This window comes from Eptatretus burgeri, chromosome 9 (genome assembly GCF_056783735.1).
Source record: "Eptatretus burgeri isolate ZD-2024b chromosome 9, Ebu_testis_v1, whole genome shotgun sequence".
NCBI classification, from domain to species: Eukaryota; Metazoa; Chordata; class Myxini; order Myxiniformes; family Myxinidae; genus Eptatretus; species Eptatretus burgeri.
The window spans coordinates 15,502,501-15,522,500 of NC_140969.1; the positions used below are offsets into that span (position 1 = coordinate 15,502,501).

Genomic DNA, 20,000 nt, shown 5'->3' on the forward strand with positions numbered 1-20,000 from the left:
TTTCCCTTTAAAAGGGATGGAAAGGTACATTTTGGGTTGTTGTAATTCATTAATAAACAACTTCACAACCCTGAAACCAACCTTTTAACCCATTAAATATTCAGACCATTTCACCCTAAATTATCACAATACCCTGATGATTCAAATTGGGATACAGTGCGAAGTATTGAAATCCAGGTCCGTGGCACAACTGCATCTCAACATTCCTGCTCGATCGGAGCCCTCGGGAGCGAAGCAAATATCATCCACAGCAAGGCAGCATTGCAAACAACTGTTCAATAATTGATGACTCGGGTATTCAAAGTTAGTTTTTGATCTAATCATTGTAATGGTACATTTCACCAGTGTGTTGTTATCCTTGCTAAACATCAAAGCTGCAAGCTCATGAAATGGCACGGAAAAAATACGTAAATAAATGGCACTGCTGTAAGACGTTAAATTTCTAAATCAACAAAGCAATTATAACCACACAGAACTGTGGATGTGTCATTATTTAAATAGTTCATCAAACAGACGTCAGTGGGAAGATAGAATTTTAAATTGTACATCTATCATGAGGGAAGCAAGTCATAATATAACCAAAAATTGTGAATGGAAGATGCCCAATATGCCCACACTGGCTTGTATTCTCATTAAGTTACAATAAAACACCAGAAAATGCCACCAAATTGATTTATAATTGCAAAATTCAATCAAACTTGATGGTTAAATATCCCATCCATCCATCCATTGAGACAATACTCTGTGCAGTGTTGGTGCTGCCGAAGCAGTCTCCTTGGCTATTGGGCACAATCCTGGAATGGGTTTCCACTCCAACACAGGATACCAGCAAGCTGGTACTCATTTTTGCCAACCTCAGAAGAATGACAGTCAACTCCACCTGGTATTAATTCAACAGCCAAGCAGGATTTGAACTCAGGACCCTAAGACCAAAGCCCACCACCGTAACCGTTAAGCCAACACCAGGCATGTGGTTAAATATACGATGATTAAAGATGTGTATTTTTTGAAGAAATAATCTCTTTAAACCTAAGTCTGCCTTCTCAGTGTCCACTCTGTGATTGGGAGGTGGGTGGTTCAAATACCAGCCGAGTCATATCAAAGACATCAAAAATGGTACCATGATGCTTCCTTGCTTGATGCTCAGCATTAAAGGATAGAGCACACGAAGGCAATGGCAAACCAAACATTATAACCCTTACCAATAAACTGCTTCAGCAGAGTAGAGTACAGTTTTTTGTTTTTCTTTTTTTGGAGTTGCTCCAACCATGCCAACCAGTCATTTGGTTGCCCTCAAAAATCTTGCTTTCACAAAGGAAGAGTTGTTTTTTTTTTAATCTGAGACTTGGGCCAGGCCCTGGTGGGCTTATATATACGTGTATGTTATCTTTATCAAATGTGCAAGCTCACTGCCACAAAGTTGAGTACTTTTTTATGGTCCATATCACTTTACGAAAGCATCGCTTGGTGTGCGTTTAAAGTCCAGCAAATGCGGCATTGCATTGAAAGTCCCATGCAATTCATTACAAACACAGGATACAATCCAACGCTTTGCATCAGCGCTTCCATTGAAAATGATCGCCAAAATCACTCAAATCAAAACTCCAAAGTAACATTTTATGCCTTTTAATATTTAGAGAATCAATGTTTGCATTGGTGGTGGTCCGATTAAGCATCCAATTCCAAATGTATGAAAAGGGAAGCATGCGAAGAAATTTATTATTGAGGCAGTTTAACAGCTGCGTATTGCATTGCAAGCGATTTACAACTAGAAAATTTCACACAGGACAAATAGGGAGGGGAACAAAGCCCCCGAGAGCTGTGAAGTTTCAAAGACCCCAGATTAACCAAAAAAATTAGAGCGAAGTCGACGGTGCGTGTGCGCAAATCCCCACACTTCACACCGAAAGCAATGTTGAAAGATAGCAAAAAGTTCCACCAAGAACGACTCGATATCAAATTTTGAGTTTTATTTTTTTTCTCCCATTTTGACCCCTGTGACGCAATGTCCACAGTTTCTGGGGCATGGACTGGGGGTCAAATAAAAAACAATTACACATTTCATGAGTCCTCCCCAATGCTGATTGCATACACAAAGTTCATTAAAAATGTTTAAAAACATGCCTGCAATTGCATTTTCTAGTCTTTGACCTTTTGACCCCGTACCAGGAGATGGAGCCAAGCAGGATACTATTCTTGAACCTTCGTGCCATGTGGTGATCATAACTACCAAGCTTTATGAATTTCCACCAAATGGTTGTGTACATTGTGTGCTTAAAGCTACTCTCAGGTAAATGCACAAGCATTTACAAACTACACCTTTGATTCTCAAATGTTTTCATAACTACAACGAATGAAAAAGACGCCAGAATAAGCCGTTAAGGTACCACATGGAGAGATCGTAAAACTGCCGATTGATTCATCCTCAGAATAGTTGATAAATGTCATCGTGCCCAGCACAATAATGGCTGAAGCAATTACAATGATTTCAACAGAAGGAAGTGACATTCTCTCTTGGGTGTTGCGCACGTACAACAACAAAAAAAATTAAATCAGATTTGAAAAATAATATACCGTAAAAGAGCACAAAAGTGTGACGTCATGTTGTCATGACAACACAAGGCCTGGTTTTACACTCAGAATATGGCTGCCATAGCTTTGCAATGATGGCAGGTAGAGCATTTCGTTCCAGAGTGTAATTACCAATTGGAGTCATACCTGCAGATTTTATCATTTTCCAAAGGAACCTAGAGTTAAACAATGAAGGATTGAACAAATAAGGTGATTTATCGCTTTTCTTCTTCGTCTTCCTTCTCTTCCCTTCCCTTTATAATAAGGGGTGAGGTCCAACAGTACCATGCTTTGCCCTGCCTTTCCAACTCCACTCATCATTTCCCAGTCCTCAGCCATTGATCTCTACTCGCCAACCACACCCACTTTATTGGCATCACTCCTCACACAATCTTCCAATCTCAACCACAGTCGACCTCAACCTATCCACTCTTTTTGCTATTCTCTCTTCCTCAATCAGCACCATGTGACCAGCTCACTTCAAACCAATCTCCTGTCAAGCTTATCTGCACACCAATCTTCTCCCTCAGTTCATCTGTCATATTTCTATCCATCCTCTTTACTCCTACAATTCCCCTGACCCAGTTGCATTCAAGGACCTGCAACCTCTGTTGTCTCTCTGTCAGTGCCATTTCATCACACACAAGAAACCACAACTATCCCTTTCAATTGTCTTGATATCTTTTTGTCTGCCAATTTAATTTTCAAAACAAATTTAAAAATCGGTGCGAAAAGTTGACATCACAGAAGTTGCGTACTCACTCCCTCATTCCGTGTGCTACCAAGCCAAGGTAATCTCTTGCCAAGAAACTGGCTTAGCAGCACTAATGCTCCATAGAACATAGTACATCAAATCAAATCAAATCAATGGGTGCTGCACCTGTCAGGTGGTGTTTTTCCAATTGCATTAGATTTCATACTGATATTGCAACTACTGTAACTACCATTTGATACCCACAAAATCATTGTAGGAGATGTACTCACACAATCAACGTCCAGTTCACTTCACTGACTTTACTGACATTTCTGGTAAAATGAACTTGGTGAAAATAAGTCAACATATGCCCCTTTTAGTAATGTACATGTAGATATGCACAGTCAAAATTACATGGGCACAGCTCCAATATGGCCATAGATACCACAATAAGATAGAAGATCAAATGAAATTATGTATCTTGAATTCCATGAAGTTCCCTTAGGTGCATACGATTTAAAATCTCTAAAATAAGAGCTGACGTACTTGCAAATGTTGTCATTATTTTTATCAGGATAAAAATAATTAATTATACTTCACATTCCATTTTGTAAGCGAGTATCCATGAAATAATAAAGTACTGTGTGTAATTTACTATCAAAGAAGCCAATGTGAGATTATTAATGCTTACTACAATTCACAGACCGGTGTGTGTGTGTGTGTGTGTGTGTGTGTGTGTGTGTGTGTGTGTGTGTGTGTGTGTGTGTGTGTATATGTGTGTATATGTGTGTGTATATGTGTGTGTATATGTGTGTGTGTATGTGTGTGTGTATGTGTGTGTGTATGTTGGTTCTTTTCCTACAGTTCTGGGCAGATTACATCTCAACTTTCTACATGGGATCAGCATGACCCCAATTAATGTATAGGAGTGTTTTTATCTTTGCCAGTGGTCTGGTGGGGGTGGGGGTCAGGGTGTGGAGGGACGAAAATTATCAATGCAATATCCTCTCCCACCTTACAAGCCCCCACCCTTTACAATACAATATTCCTGTCTCCACATTTTCCAGTGCAGTTGTGTATATGTTCATTAGACATCAGGTCATTTTCCAGAATGGGTGCACTTTGAAGTCTTTTACCCACCCCCCCTTTTTTCTTTTCAAGATCAAGGCTCATGGAAGAGCGAGGGGTAAAAAAGAAAAATCGACAGAAAGTGAGGGAACGGTTCGACACAATAAGCAAAGGAATGATGGAACTGGCATTCTCGCAAGAGTAGAGACAGGAGATCATCGACGAAACAGAGTAAGAGGGTTGGGTGGGTCAAATAGGGTCAATACTGTGACGGTTCTGCGAAACATTCAATACCCGAGGCAATGGCACACAACATATAGCAGTTCCCAAGATAGTTATTATCTTGCCAAAACAAAGTTTTTGCAAGATATGTGAGTCAGCTTGTATGTTTTTTTTGTTTGTCTGTAATCACATATAAAAAATTCTGCAGAGCACAATTATCATTAGAAATTTTTGTAACTTCGCATAACAAAGGCCAATAGAGGTCCCTTTCAGCGCATAAAATTTTGAAGGTCAAGGTCAAAGGTCAAGGTCACTTTGTCGCAAATCAGGGGAGTCGACAAAACCCTTATTTTTTGAGTAATTTTGATCGGATCGTCTTCAAACTTCATGGGAATACAGTTCATGGTCTGGCGCTCGGCTGATTAATTTTTGGTGGCGATTGGCCTTGACCTTCATGGTTTGCGCCTCAGGTCAAACATATTTGACCCCAAGGTCAAATTTTCAAGTTTTAGGAACCATATCGTGTAGTTCCTCAAATTGAACACCTCGATGAGTGCTTTCTAGATATGTCAAGCTTGAGACATTATGACGTCATTTGGTGACGTTATGAGACAAAAGCATATTTTTCATGGTTACTCTGTAGAACGATTCTCATCGGAATCTCTCGTAGGCAGATATTCCTCAAGGAGTCGCTCCTGGTGGATAGCAGCTCTGTTTAACTCAGTGTGACCTTAAAGAAATCACACGTGGTCACCTTTTGGCAAGATACGGGTCACCCTGCGGGTGACATTGGTTTATTTCATTTTTACTTGTTCCAGATCGTCCTCCCCTTTTGTGTAATGAGTTTTATGGGTCGATATACATTGTGAGGGATTAGGTCGGTTTCCCCCCCCCCACCCCACCCATTCTTTCCCATTTTATTCCTTGCACATGACCAATCACAAGCTGCGTGCAGCCGATTTGCATATGCATGCCAAAACCGTGTTTGCATTGTGTGCCAGAATGAAACTGCCACAGTACTTTTTAACCAAGACAACGATCACACTACATAGACACATTTATTATCACTCCACATTATTCGAATATTATACAAGCTCGCTAGACGCATTCTCCATTGCTCAACAAATGGTAAGGACTTTAGAATCCCTGGCAGCATTTCATTTAGCAACACTGCCCAGGCCATTAGCTATAGGGACGGGCGCAGCAGAACGACTTACGTGGTCCTGCCGAAGGTAGTCGTATACATAGAGAAAGCCTAACTTGCACACAGCAAGGAATACAGGGACATGTGCATCAGAGCTTGCCTCGGCAGCCATGTCATAGAAACGCTTTGCCAAGTGAATATCCTAGATGGAGGCAGAGTAAAAAGAGAAAAAAAAAAGTATTACAAAACAAAACAAAATAGTATGCCAACAAGATAAAGATTTGCAGTACTAGGAATTATAAATTTCTATGACAAGAGATAAATTAGAAATTTGTTCACAGAATTGCAATGTGCAACGTTTCAGAATGGTGACAGCTTCCACGATACCCAATCATTCATGCTCAAGATCATTTTGTTATCGACAGTGACATCACGAGATTACATTGATGCTTCTTGTATGAAAAAGTGGTATTAAACTGCTGGTACATAGAGTCCAATTTCATTCAAGGCGACACTTTAAAGCACTTCTTATGATGGAAGAATTTGAGAAAATACTGCAGTTAATGCTTGACCTAGCGACCAGAAGAGCCAATTCTAAAGCACGAGCAAGGAACCCCTCCGACGGATCAATTCCTCCACTTTTATGACACATTTTATGATTACTTCCACTAAGTGGTGGTATCAGAAGCGCATTTACAGAGAGGATTGGGATCCTCCCCCAACCCCCTTCATCCTGAACCCACCAGGATACGATTTTTAAAATTTTATTTTAGTCCCTTAAACTCTGTGCATCCCACAAATAAAAAACAACAAATTCCAACTTGTTCCATTTAAGAGTGTGGACAAGTAAAAGCACACACAGACACTGGCAACCCAACTACTTATTTGACATCTATGGTTTTCCTGCAGAAATTTGGGGTATTTTATGAAGACTTACAATACCCATTCCCACCTGGAGGAGGACTATACTTTACACAGAGTATATGCACCCCTCCCCCCCCACACCACCCCAAAACCCTGAACCCCCAGGGATCAAATGGTTTTTTTTTTTAACTGCTTAAAACCTTCCCGAGCATCCCACGAGTACAAACACCAGTCTGAATCTCATTCCGTCCAACAGTTTAGGAATGCATACAAGTCAAACAAACAAGGAACTTCCCGTAATTATATATAACATATATCTCACAAATAAAATCTGTCTGTCTGTCTATCTGCATTTTTTGCAAAGATCGCTGGGCTGACAACCACCACATTTGGCACACAGACCAAGTCTGACCTGGGGATTGTCCTTAAGGTATTTTCATCCAACACCTCAATGTTTAAAGACCCTTTAACACTCTCAAGACATAATAGACTCCAAAGACCTTTTAAAACCCTTGAAAAATCCCCAAGACCCTTTAAAACCCCAAAGACCCCACCCTTTAAGACCTTGAAGACCCTTTAGACTCCATCTGTCCGTGAAGCCGTGTAACTATATGTCTATTAACTACGTACTGTTTCAACATCAGTTGCACCCTGATGACACATACATCTATTAATTACATACCATTGGAATGTACCTTTTAAACCGTTAGACTGTTAAGACCCTTTCGACCTTCTTTGAAGACCCTTTAAGACCCCTCATATCCTTAACACCCCAAAGATCCCTTTTACTTTTAAGTCCCTTTCAACACTTTTAGATCCCTTCACCCTTTTGACCTTTTAGACCCAGAGAACATCAAGACCTTTATACCCCTTAGACCCTACCATTTGGACCCCTTACATCCTTCAGACAGATTAGACAGCTTGGACCCTTGACAGTTAGAGCTTTAGGGCACTTGGACCTTTTCTGACCATTTTTACATGCTTGAAAGATTGGACCCTTTCAACTCCTTAGACATCAACAACTCTTGGAACGTACCTTTTCGACCATCTCGAACCTTTGAAGTGCAAACCACACAAAACATCAATCATCCTATTGCCAAACACACTCTACTGTTTGTTTTTTTTTCCACCAAGTAATGCGCAAACTCAACCCACCCAGAGGGTGGGGAGTCAACTATCTAATATATAAAGAAGAAAGTTTATACATTCGGACCCTGCAGGAAACAGTGCGATCAAACTTTGCATGGCCTTCTCTTTGATCCAGAAGAAGGTCAAGGGCTATGTTTGGATTAAAAAAAAACAAATGACCCCAGATAAAACCAAATAATTGGCCTTCAGCCTCAATCGTGTCTTGTGCTTTTACACTGCCTGAGTTTTCTTTCCCGGGAGGATAACATGAAGCAAAAACAAGAACCAGTACATAATAAACAAACAAATATAAATGAATCAGCGTATAAAACCATTTACCCTTACCAAATCATACCGCCTTCAAACAAACCAAGCGTCGCATATTTCTGAACGGTTCTCATCTTGGGGACCCCATTCATTCACTTGACAAAAAATACAGGAAATAGAAACAACAATCCCAAAATGTTGCTTTCAAACTCAGATGCAAGCCATGCACAAGTCCTGGAGCAGAGTTGGACATTGTTTGCAGTGCTCTGGCGGAACCAGGCATAAAAATTCCTCAAAGCTCCATCCCTCGAAGCCCTCTTTGGTCTGCGGATGAAACTTTGACAGGTCCGGCACACTCAGAGAGATCATCTCTGGCGATCTCAGGTGCTGTCCTCCCTTCTGCACGACAACCATTCCTCCAAAAAGCTCCCTTTCTTCCGGCATAATTGTCGCTCTCCTGCGTGAACGTCTCTACGTTGGCAGCTGTTGAAGGTCAATCTGCCTGAGCAACTGATAAGCCCCGTGTTGTGCCATGTGAGCTCCTGTGGTGAAGCTAATTCCTGGATTCCTCGATGTTGGTTCGCTATGATAATCAGATCCTGTGGTAATGCGAATTGCTGGATTTCTCAATGTAGATTCACCACCTGCACATTCTGCTTGGTGGCATATTTCTCCATAAAAAGGTCTTGTGTGCGCTTTGTGAGGACATATAAACAGTGCAAAAGAATAACAATATCCCCCTTCCGCCATGCAGCGAGGGATAAAAACACAGCCAAAGAAAATAAACCGAGGTACCAAGAGGTATGGTAAGGTAGGGTAAGGAAAAATAACAACTCGCTGTACATTTAGTGATGCAATTCTAACCTCACAATTGATGACAATCTGCTTATTCAAAACAAATACTACAAAATAACCATTATTATACTGAGCAGTTTTAACCCCCAAGGATCATTCCCACAACAATGTGGTATATGATATATGATAAGAAAAAAAAAATAGAAATATGAAAAGCAAGTACAGCATTTTCAAACATCATGGTGCTGTAGGGTGTGTGTGTGTGTGTGTGTGTGTGTGTGTGTGTGTGTGTGTGTGTGTGTGTGTGTGTGTGTGTGTGTGTGTGTGTGTGTGTGTGTGTGTGTGTGTGTGTGTATATATATATATATATATATATATATATATATATATATATATATACATATATATATACATATATAATACCAAGCTTGCACACTAAAAACTCGGCTCGCCGTCACACGATCCCTATGAAATTGCTGTGGCACTTAGCGGACATGCCGACAATGTTTGGGAAGTCTTGACGTTCCATGGTACCACTTGCATGTTGCACAATGCGTATTTTGTCATTCCCCGTGTACGGTCTGTCGTCTGCTCTCCCGTGCACGGGTATCGCTAGTATATATATATATATATATATATATATATATATATATATATATATATATATATATATATATATATATATATATATATATATATATATATATATATATATATATATATATATATATATATATATATATATATATATATATATATATATTGCAGGAATAGTGGTTCAGGCAGAATAAAGCAAATGGCAAGTATGACAACTGTGTGAACTTGCAGCTTGTATATATATATATATACACATAAACCACCATGGCAAAAGCTTACCTTTCTTGATTTTTATCAGCTTTAATTTGGGTTCACAAGGTCTACCTCAATACCAGTACAAAGAGACGTTACTGCTCGTCAAATTAGTGGCCTTGACAAGAGCAATGCTAATTGACTGGTTTTCAAAAAAAAAAAAAAAAAAAAAAAAATCTCACAAAAGGTTCAAGACAATTTGACACTTCCATTGTCATGACAACTTGAGAATAATCTGCAATAATAATAATAAATCACACTTAAAGGCTCTGAAAACCACATGATGTATGGGTGGCGATCACATACCTGTTTCATTCCAAGGCCTTGCTCGTGCATGTAAGCCAGGTTGAACATGGCCTGTGCATTATGTTGCTGCTCCGATGCCAGTCTATAGTGTATTGCAGCCGCTTCGTAATCGACTGCTGTGCCGTAGCCATAGTAGTGGTAGTCTCCAAGCTTAAGGCGAGCAGCGGCATAACCTGGACGATGACAATACAGAGACAGTAATGGGAAAAGCGAGGGCGAGTTTGTTACAGCAGATGCTTGAGCTTTGCAGGCAAAAGGGGTTGCAGAGAGGGGGTGGGGAGGAGAGTGGGTGGGGAGGAGAGGGGTGGTTATAAAGGAAGGGTTGAATAAGTAGGCAACAATATAAGGAGGAAATAAAATGCAGCAGTTAAAAAAAATATGACGGATAAGAGAGGAATGCACAAATGAGGGAAAAACAATTAAGTCAAGTTAAGTCACTTCATTGTCAGGTGTTTAAAAACCAATGTTAAGAAACAATGAAATTCTGATTCACAAACAGCCTTCTCGCTCTATACATACATCTAATCTATACAACAATATTTATAGGTGGAGACAGGGGGATTATGGTGAAAATAAATAAAATTAGTGAGGCGTACCCTGAATGGCTGCGCGATTCCAATGCAGCAGAGCCTGTGGATAAGTATCACTTTCACTCACAATCCGTGATTCTTCTGCACAAGCAGTCACAAGGGGAATGAAGGCAACGTCACAAATACAACGAGCACAGGCCAGATAAAAAAGGGAGAACAAAATAATGGGGCAAAGCAGGTCATATTATGCACATTTGTGACATGGTCACATGACCCCAAATACTACACAGGTGAAGGAAGGAGAAGAGTAAAACAAAAATTAGGATCGAATTTCAGACATTGAGCAGTTATGAAGAATTTTATTACAGCTATCTGTTCATGATATAATAATCACGATTCACATTATACCTGTGCTAAAACAGCAATTCTCATGTTATGAACAAAGATAAATAAAAATGAACATGATTTGCATAAAAACAGTGAGAAAGGTTGGGGGGGGGGACAAGACTCTGCACTCGTACGCTGCAATGCTCTGTCCAACCTCATATCCCCGCTCCACAAGCAGCAGGTAGTGAACGAGTGCAGAATCTCTTGCTATTGAGATCTCACAAATGACATGTCCATTTTGCTCCAGTATCTCAAGCTAAAGAAGGAGCGTATCAATTATATAGGTTTAAATACATTACAATGTATGATAAATCACCAGATTACAAGAGATCTGATACTCGTCACATCAAGTGATCAGACTGATGTCATCCAGGCCATAATTTATGCGCACGAAATGTGCAGTTACCATTCTCAAGACCAAACATTTGTACAAATCAAACATAAAAACCCAAAAGATTACACAGAGGACGGTTCCGGGTTTGAGGCGATGGGTGGTTCTCTCAGGGGTCTCTGTCCACTTTCTCAAAGTTAAGTTTCCGGTCGTTATTTGTCACGTTTTTAACTGTTTATTTGCTCTCTGACATTTTTACTGTGTGTTCCTCATTCGGTTTCGTTTCAAAAATTGAGCTATTTTGTGAGTTTTCGTCAATATTGTCTTATCGGGTTTCCTTGAGGCCTACCCATCTTTCCCATCGCGGTGTACGATAGTTTTTATTCGTATTTTCTCCCTAACCATCAGTTCTTATTTTCCTACCAGCCCCTCCCCCCCCACCCCACCCACCCACAATCTATCCCCACCAACTACACCCTGTTTCCTTCTTTAAAAAATAAAAATAAAAAAAGTACATATACAACAACAAAAAAACAAAATACCTTTCTCCCTCCATACCCACGAGTACCGATCCTCCTTTTTCTTCCTCCTCCTCCTGCCGCCACACCATCTTCCCTCTATTTTGAGCTGACCGACTCTCACCATTACATTCACAATTTTTCCGACAACCATCCAATTCTTACCCTAATCGTACCTAATCATAAAAAAAAAACTAATATTTTCCTTGTATCCTTTCTAACGATACACCTCCCAAAACCACGCATCTCTCTACCCCTTCCTGTTACTTTTCATCGACCCATCAGCTTCACTCTGTTTACCGATCCAAATTCACCATACACCTCCACGATTTCATTTCAACCTTTCCTTATCTTAGGCAATCCTTATATAAATAAATAAATAAAAATCCAATTTTAACTATACACCTACCGTAACCACGTGTTTCAGCTGGAATCTTTCTACCCTCTGCGTTTACCAATCCAAATTCACCATTCACCTCACGATTTTTCTTCAACCTTTCCTTCACCTAATCTTACGCAATCTTTATCAAAAAATTATAATAACAATAATAATAATTTTAAAAAGGACTGTTATAATGCTTCATCTTACTCTTTCACACGTATTGTTCTCATTACTGTATCATAATTCACGACTTTTTCTCTATTTCAACAGACTGTTCTCAATTCAACCTTTCCTTAAAACCTTGTCTAAAAAAAACCAAAAAAATCCAACTGTTACAGCGTTTCTTCTCTCCATTCTCTAAATTCACCTTTATTCCATCCATCAAGTTATGTCTTTAGTCACATTTCTGAACTTAAAAAAAAAGCCCTGTTTGTAATGCATGTTCACTTTCCATCAATCATCCTTTTTTTCCCAATTCCAGTGTCAATTCACCCCTCTCTCTCAAAGCAACCATCACACTCTTCCCCTTCACCTTTCTCAAAAACTCCCGACTCACCCTTCTCCCTCCAATCACCCCCCTCACATCCACAAAGTTATCTCCTTCCCCTGCCCTCTCCCATCCATCTCATCACTTCATCTCAAATCCTCAACCGCATTCTGCCTCCTCTCTTATTACTCCCCACTGCACATCAACCAAGCATCACAGAGCCTTTTCTCATAATAATCATCCAGCCCTCTCCCCTAGCTCTTCTGTAACCCCCCCACAGTCTTTCAACAACTCTCCTTGCCACCCCCCGCCTTCCTCGTCCTACCCTTCTTCTCCCCTCCCCTCCCCTCCCCTGCATCCAAAGTCTCCTGCCCTCCCTCTTCCTTAACAGTGTGGATCTCAAACATCCAGGACCTTCGCTCAAACCTGATAGATCTTTCCATACAGGTTGCCACTGACAAACCAGACATAATCAGCCAAACAGAAACTTTCCTCCCTTAAGAAATCATTGACTCCCTCGTATCTCTCCCTGTTTACTCCCTCCAACAGCATGACAGACCTGAGCTCCGTCCTGGTGGAAGAGTTACTCTCTTCATCAAATACTCTATTCCTGACTCTCCATGCACTGCCCTCACTCCACCACACCACCAGGAATACTTCTGGCTACGGCTTCCCCTCCACTCCCACCTCATGTTTATGCGTGTGTTGTACCATCCACCAAACAGTGATGACTCCATTTACACCTCACTATCCGAAAACATGGACAAACTTCTAGCATCGCATCCGAACTCACTCTTCTTCATATGTGGTGACTTCAAGTCATCATGCCAGTTGGCTAGGTGTGGGTACCTCGCTGACTTGCCATGGCGCTTCAGCAAAAGACTTCTGCATCTGATTGGGACTGACTCAATCGTTCAACTTCCCGACCCAGATCTCAACCAACGGTACTCCATCTCTTCTGGATCTGATTTTGACAAATTTCCCAGTAAATATCTGTTCTTCCTCTGCTGCAATCGGTTCTTCTGACCACATGCATATCAAAGTAGACATCTCTGGCTGTTATTGGAGAATCTCCTCAGCACCATCGAATCTGGCATTTTACTCAGGCTGACTGACAGGGTCTTCAAGCAGCCATCAAACTTCTAGACTGGTCTCCCACAACTACTTTCTCCAACATCACCTTGTCCTGGGAATTCTTTCAAAGAAACTTGCTCTCTCTCTCTATCTCTACATCTCTCTCACGCACAGATTTATCCCCCCTCATCTGCAGGTGTCCTACCTTTCCCCTCACCCATGGTTCACTGAAGGTTGTTGTCCTGCAGCAACTTGCCTTTGCCTCATGGAAAGCAAATCCAACTGAGGGTAATCTCAAATCCACACTTCAAGAAAGCTTGGAACAAGTGTGTGTCTACCCTCAAAAGAGCCAGAAAACAACATCTTTCTAATCTCGTATGAACTCTTAAACCTCTCTCCCTCCTCCAAATCCTGGTAGCGTCTAATCAAATCTGTTTCTGGAGTATGCTACTCCTCCATCCTCTCCCTTACCTCAAATGGCTGCACAGCTGACACCGCACATGAAAAGGCTGAATGCCTAAACTCTGTGTTTGCATCTAAATATTGTATCCGAAACCCATCGCTTTCTGTACCCACCTTACCCAGTCACACTCAACTCTCCCTGGACTCTGTGTCCTTTTCTTTTCACAAAGTGGAGAGTTTGCTGTCAAACCTCGACTCAGATTCTGCAACCTGTCCAGAGACGGCATCAGCCCACGTGTCTTAAAAACCTTCTCCTCTGCTCTTCCTCACCCTCTCATTTGCTCAAGGTCATCTGCCATCTACTTGGAAATCAGCAAACATTACTGCCCTGCATAAAAAGGTGCTAAAACAGATCCCTGCAACTACAGACCAATTATGCTTCTCCCAATTATCAGCAAGATTATGGAATCGATCATCACTTCAGACATTAAATCCTTCCTCTTCTCCAATGGCTTGATTTCCAGTCATCAATTTGGTTTCAGACCAGGTCACTCTACCATGAATATGCTGCTTCTGCTCTCCCAACAATGGATGGAGGTCCTCAATGCCAGACATGAAATCAGAGCCATATCCCTCGGCATATCACGTGCTTTTGACACCATGCCCTGCTCATCAAACTCTCTTCCGATGGTATCCAAGGCCATCTCCACTCATGGCTCGCAGACTTCCTCTCCTGTCGCAGCCAACGTGTGGCCCGAAATAGAGTTCTCTCATCCCATCTTCCTGTCCAGGCTGGAGCTCCCCAAGGCAGTGTTCTGGGCCCTGTTCAATTTTTGGTTTTCATTAAGGATCTCTCAGACTCTGGAAAATCCTCCATCTCTTTGCTGACGACTCAACCCTCTGCCATACCATCTGTCATCCTTCAGACCAGCAAGCAGCAGCTTCTTCGCTCCCTGCAGATCTGGATAAAATCACAAACTGGTCCAACACGTGGAACATGTCTTTCAATGCGAACAAATCTCACATTCTCACTACGTCTCTCTGAAAGGACCGTTTGGAACCCACCCCCCATCTACTTTCTCAACAATCCTCTGGGAGAAGTCCTTTCATTCAAGCTTCTGGTCTCACTATCTGCCATGACCTTTCCTGGGAAAGCCACATTTACAACCTGGCCTCCAAAGCCACTCACCGACTGGGAATCCGTCGTGCAAAGTGCTTCCTCGGCCCACCTGAGCTCCTGACCACATACAAAGCTTTCGTCCGCAGCCTAATGGAGCATTGCTCTCCCCTCTGGGCTGGTGGTCCTGCCTCTCACCTCTCTCGGCTTCACGCTGTGGTCGCGAAGGCATTTAGGATCATTGGTATCTCCCATGGCGAGGCTGAATCTTTGGGCCTCTCACTCTCTCACTCTCTCACTCTCTCACCACAGGCAGGTCGGTGTCTTTCTGTCTTCCACAGTCTCCTCTCTGGTCTCACACCCGCCCCCCCCCCCCATATTTCCACAGGGCGCTCAAGGTCCGCCAGCAACCCCCTTCTGGTGAATCTACCAAAAGCACGAATCACTGCTCACCTTCACTCTTTCATTCCTCTTTTTCCCCACCTTTGGAACAAACTCCCACACTCTCTTCAATCCTACTCTTCCCCCGAGGCCTTCAAAACAGCTGTTCACCACCACCTATCTTCCCCCATCCAAAACCACAATCTTTTCGACCCCCATTATTCCACCCCAAACCCACCTCCTTCATATTCCCTGCCTTCCTTCCCGAAAGTCCCTGTGGTGTCCATCTTGTATACCCCGTGTTCCCCGCCTCGTCCCTCTCCCTTGCACAGATCTCCTAATGTCTGTTCCCCACTGTTTTGTCCTTCCCTCTCCCACCCCTCTTATCTCCTGCCCCCATTGTTATGCTGTGTGTTAGCTCTCTTACGAGCCTCGACAATGTATACAAAAAAAAGAAAAAAGAAGGGAGTTGCACAAGTGATGACCTTAATACTGCTGTTTAGGGGTGACCTTAGGCCTAAGTCACATTTGCCACGGCAGCCGTGGGGTCTACAAAATCTACGGCCACTTGCAATTATAGGGCGGCCACAGTATTTCCACGGTCACACAATGTAACAGTCACATATGTTTTTATTTTTCGGGGAGCCACATGGCGTATTTATAAATTGTGGAGACCGAAAACGTGGGGGTGCCGTACGGTCTTTGATTTGATGTAGCACGGTGACCTCAGGGCGTTCCTGCGGCGGCCATAGAATTTAAGGCAGACGCAAGGTTCCCGCAAGGCGACCGCAGGGGGGCCCTAAGGCGAACATGCGGCCAGACGGACGGTAACGAGTGGGTTTTTTATTTTTTATATTTTTTTTTTTTTTCGGCTTGTCGAATTGCTACGGCGAACGTAGAAATTAAGATAGTTATAACTCCGCGTTATAATTCGACGGCGACCCTACGGCCTGTAAAATATAGCCAAACGGCGTAGGGACACCCTGAGGCCACCGCACGTTTGTCAATTCAGAGGGCGTACGGCCGCCGTATCCTCGCCGTAGAGCAAATGTGACTTTGGCCTAAATCATGATAAATTTGCCACCAATGGAGTTACTTTGCAGAAAAGTAATCACCAATGACGACGATTCGCCTGTAGCTCTAGTCAAGACTTTCATGACAAATGCTCTGCACAAAGCATCGGTTTTGCCGAAGCAGTTTATTGACGAGGGTTACAACTCAGACACAGAAAATTCGGGCAGGAATTTGTTCAGGGTGCCAGCAATAGCTTGGCTACTCTTCGTGAAGGACATTGTGGGGATCTTTAATGCCCACCAACTAATGCCAGCAAATGGGACGCCCAGTTGAACGTCCACCTGAGGGACGGCACACACATTAATGAATCACCCTGCCTGTGAAACATTGGGATAACAGGTTATAGCGAGGTTGAGATTCATAACCAGGCTCGACAACTTATAAATGTGTGCGCGTACCTCTCGGCCATCCTACCAGCCCTACCTTTAACTAAAAATAGATGGAGTAATTAATAACATGAAAGTGTAATTTGCTGTTTAAATATCCTGTGGTGCTTAACATAAGAGCTTTGAAAATGGTTTCCAGATGACCAAAATTCGGGTTACAATTCCACTTGAAATTATACACAACTATCAGGGGCTATCTGGTGCTGCCTGGATGGGTGAGCTTTTCCCCACAGGGGTTTCGGGACGTGTTGGACATTGAAAAGCTCTGGCGTTGTTGTCCTCATGGTGGTTACCTTTTGCCTGCAGGCCAGCAGTAGCACTGCCTGACCCACATCCCAATATAGACTTTATAGCAGCCTTTGGTGGTCTCAAAACAGACGTCAAGGCCAATATGTGGTAGATTAAAACTTTGCCGAGATTCTGAGGTACCTACAAAATTTGGGGCCTCCAAGTGCTATAGTTTGGCCATGTTAGAATAATCTACAAATACACAAAGTAAAAATACAATTTTTTTTTTAAACAATTCATTGGTTGCTCGGAGACGGTGTAAAATGTTGAAATCCGTTAAAAAAAAAAATTGCCCCCGTGCGGGAGTGACGGTCATCTCTGCGAGAAAATATATAGCCTCCTGAAGGTAGGGCAGTTTTTGCAAACTTTGAAGTCACGTGATGCGAAAACGAAAGCGAATATCGAAAATCCGGCCTGACCAAATTTAGATATTGTCCCATAGATTTATATGCCACAATCAAATTCAAGATCGCTTGAGAAATGTAGGAGGAGATAGATTTTGAAAATCGTCATTTTCGCATTTTTTGCCAACTTTGAAATCACGTGACACGAAAACAAAAGCGAATATCGAAAATCCGGCCCGACCAAATTTAGATATTGTCCCATAGATTAATATGCCACAATAAAATTCAAGATCGCTTGAGAAATGGCGGAGGAGATAGAATTTGAAAATCGTCATTTTCGCAACTTCAAAGGCCTCGTGACCTTGACCTTCGGTGACCTTGAAAGCCATACCATCATGTATGTCTCATCGACCTCTATCAGGATCACTAATGACCAGATCTCCCGCTTCAACTTCATTGTGAACGGACGGACGGACGGATCGTCACCTCTCCTCTCAACACCAATATTATTAGGTCATGCTCGAAGAGATGACCTAATGACTGTTTGAATATTTGAATAACAGTTTGATTCAGAGGTAAGTGGGGTGTACGTGCTGCTTTGTGGACATGTTATATTTCAGGAAAGATGTGCATGATATAATGTTTTATCATACAGTATTATTGAATGTGTGATGGGAGTTGTAACCATGTGATACATTAATCCTCTCGTGTGAAAAGGTTGAATCGTGATGGTGCATCGATGGGTTGACTGACCGCCTGGACGCAATTGAGGTTGTGGATCTATTGATGGAGGAAATCTACTGATGTAGATCCGTGACCGAGGTTGTCGATCCGCCGTTTGGAGAGATTCTGGGCTAAAAGGATCAAAACCTCGAGGAAGAACGGTGCCCATCTGATGATCCGTGCAGTCGGGAAACTATTTGCTTTCAGGTTAAGGTTCTTATTTTAGGTCAGGGATCTATGTTTTGAGGTTTACAACGAAAATAAAGTTGAATACAGGATGTTGTGAAATCAACATCCTTTACAGCAATCCTTATTATATTATATTTTAGAAATAGCCAATGGTGTACAATTAATAACAATATCCCCCTTCTACCACGCGGCGGGGGATAAAAAGTGTCAAATGTGTCTGTGTGTCTGATAGAATTGTGAGGAACAGAAATGAAAAAACGAGATGTGCGTCTGTGTGTGGTCAGTCATCCCCAAGCAACCTTAGGAACAGGACCCTAATATGGGAGGACCCTACAGATTGACTTTCACATTTGCATGAAGTAGTTAGTGCACTCAGTGTTGGGCTTCCCATCTACCAGCATTAGTTGGTGGACGAATATCCCACGCTGTCCTTGGTGAAGAGAAGGCGAGCTATCGCCGGTACCATGAACAAATTCCCAATTCCTGCCCTAACTACTGCTGGGAAGGCAATGTCAAACCATCCAGAATAACCCTTGCTCAGGAAGCTGCTTCTGCAGCATAAACACTGACACAGTATGGTAAATCACAAAATAGAAAATAATCTCTTACCCCATCTACTACACCCCACCCCCTCAATGAAACGTACTGCGATCAAGGATGTATGCCGCATTGCTCTGTGCAACCTCGTATCCCTGCTCTGCCAGCAGGAGGTAGTGGACGAGTGCAGAGTCCACATTATCCGCACGGTACACATTGTAGGCAGACATCAGCCGCTTAGCCCAGCGACCACGCTCACAAACGTTCTTAAACAGCTGCAAACCATGGTGTAAGGGGAATGGACATCTCAGGGGTAATGAAGGTCCACGGATTGGATTGGGAACATTTAGTTCAGCAGCTCTTCCACAAAATTGTTAATGTTAAAAAACATTTTTATTTTATGAGGTTTGGAGTCATAATCATCAAAAAGGCAACCACATGGCTTTTTAAATGTCGAACAGCCACGGACACACTTTGGCTCGTTGCGCTTGCTCAAACCAGATGTAGGTGGCGGCTCAATCTCACCTCGACAGCAGTGTGGCAGGAGCGCATCACACCGATGCCCGTCGCATGCATCTGTGCCAGGTTAAAGTAAGCCAGCACATGGCCCAACTGTGAAGCCAGGTTGAAATATTTGATAGCCATCTTGTAGTCCCGAGTCACTCCCATGCCATCTGGTTGTCAGGCGAGATTGAAGTGTAGAGTTGAGGAGGTGGAACAAAAAGAAAAGTTGGTGGGAGAACGTGGGTGAGGGGAGGGAAATGTAGTCCAAGTCTCCCTTCGAAAGCCATCAAGATAATGAATTTTTTTTGTGGTTTCAGGAAAGTAAGAAGTTGAATGAAAATTGGTAATGACAAGGAAAGGAAATTCTTAGGGAAACACAGTAAAACACGTGACTAAACTTTATCCAATTGTTTTTCACATTTTTTTAGGGGAATGAAT

The 20,000-nt window shown here is 42.3% G+C and overlaps 1 protein-coding gene across 1 annotated transcript in view; it reads right to left on the reverse strand.

The window, feature by feature from the left end:
• LOC147019615 (protein sel-1 homolog 1-like) overlaps positions 1–20,000 on the reverse strand; it is a 63,002-nt gene that overhangs the window by 6,464 nt on the left and 36,538 nt on the right. Inside the window, exons 16-20 of the mRNA XM_085894168.1 lie at positions 19,584–19,732; positions 19,168–19,333; positions 10,505–10,579; positions 9,909–10,081; positions 5,773–5,901 (exon numbers count right to left, since the gene is read on the reverse strand). Coding sequence (XP_085750294.1) covers positions 5,773–5,901; positions 9,909–10,081; positions 10,505–10,579; positions 19,168–19,333; positions 19,584–19,732 — 692 coding nt within the window. The remainder of the gene's footprint in view (positions 1–5,772; positions 5,902–9,908; positions 10,082–10,504; positions 10,580–19,167; positions 19,334–19,583; positions 19,733–20,000) is intronic.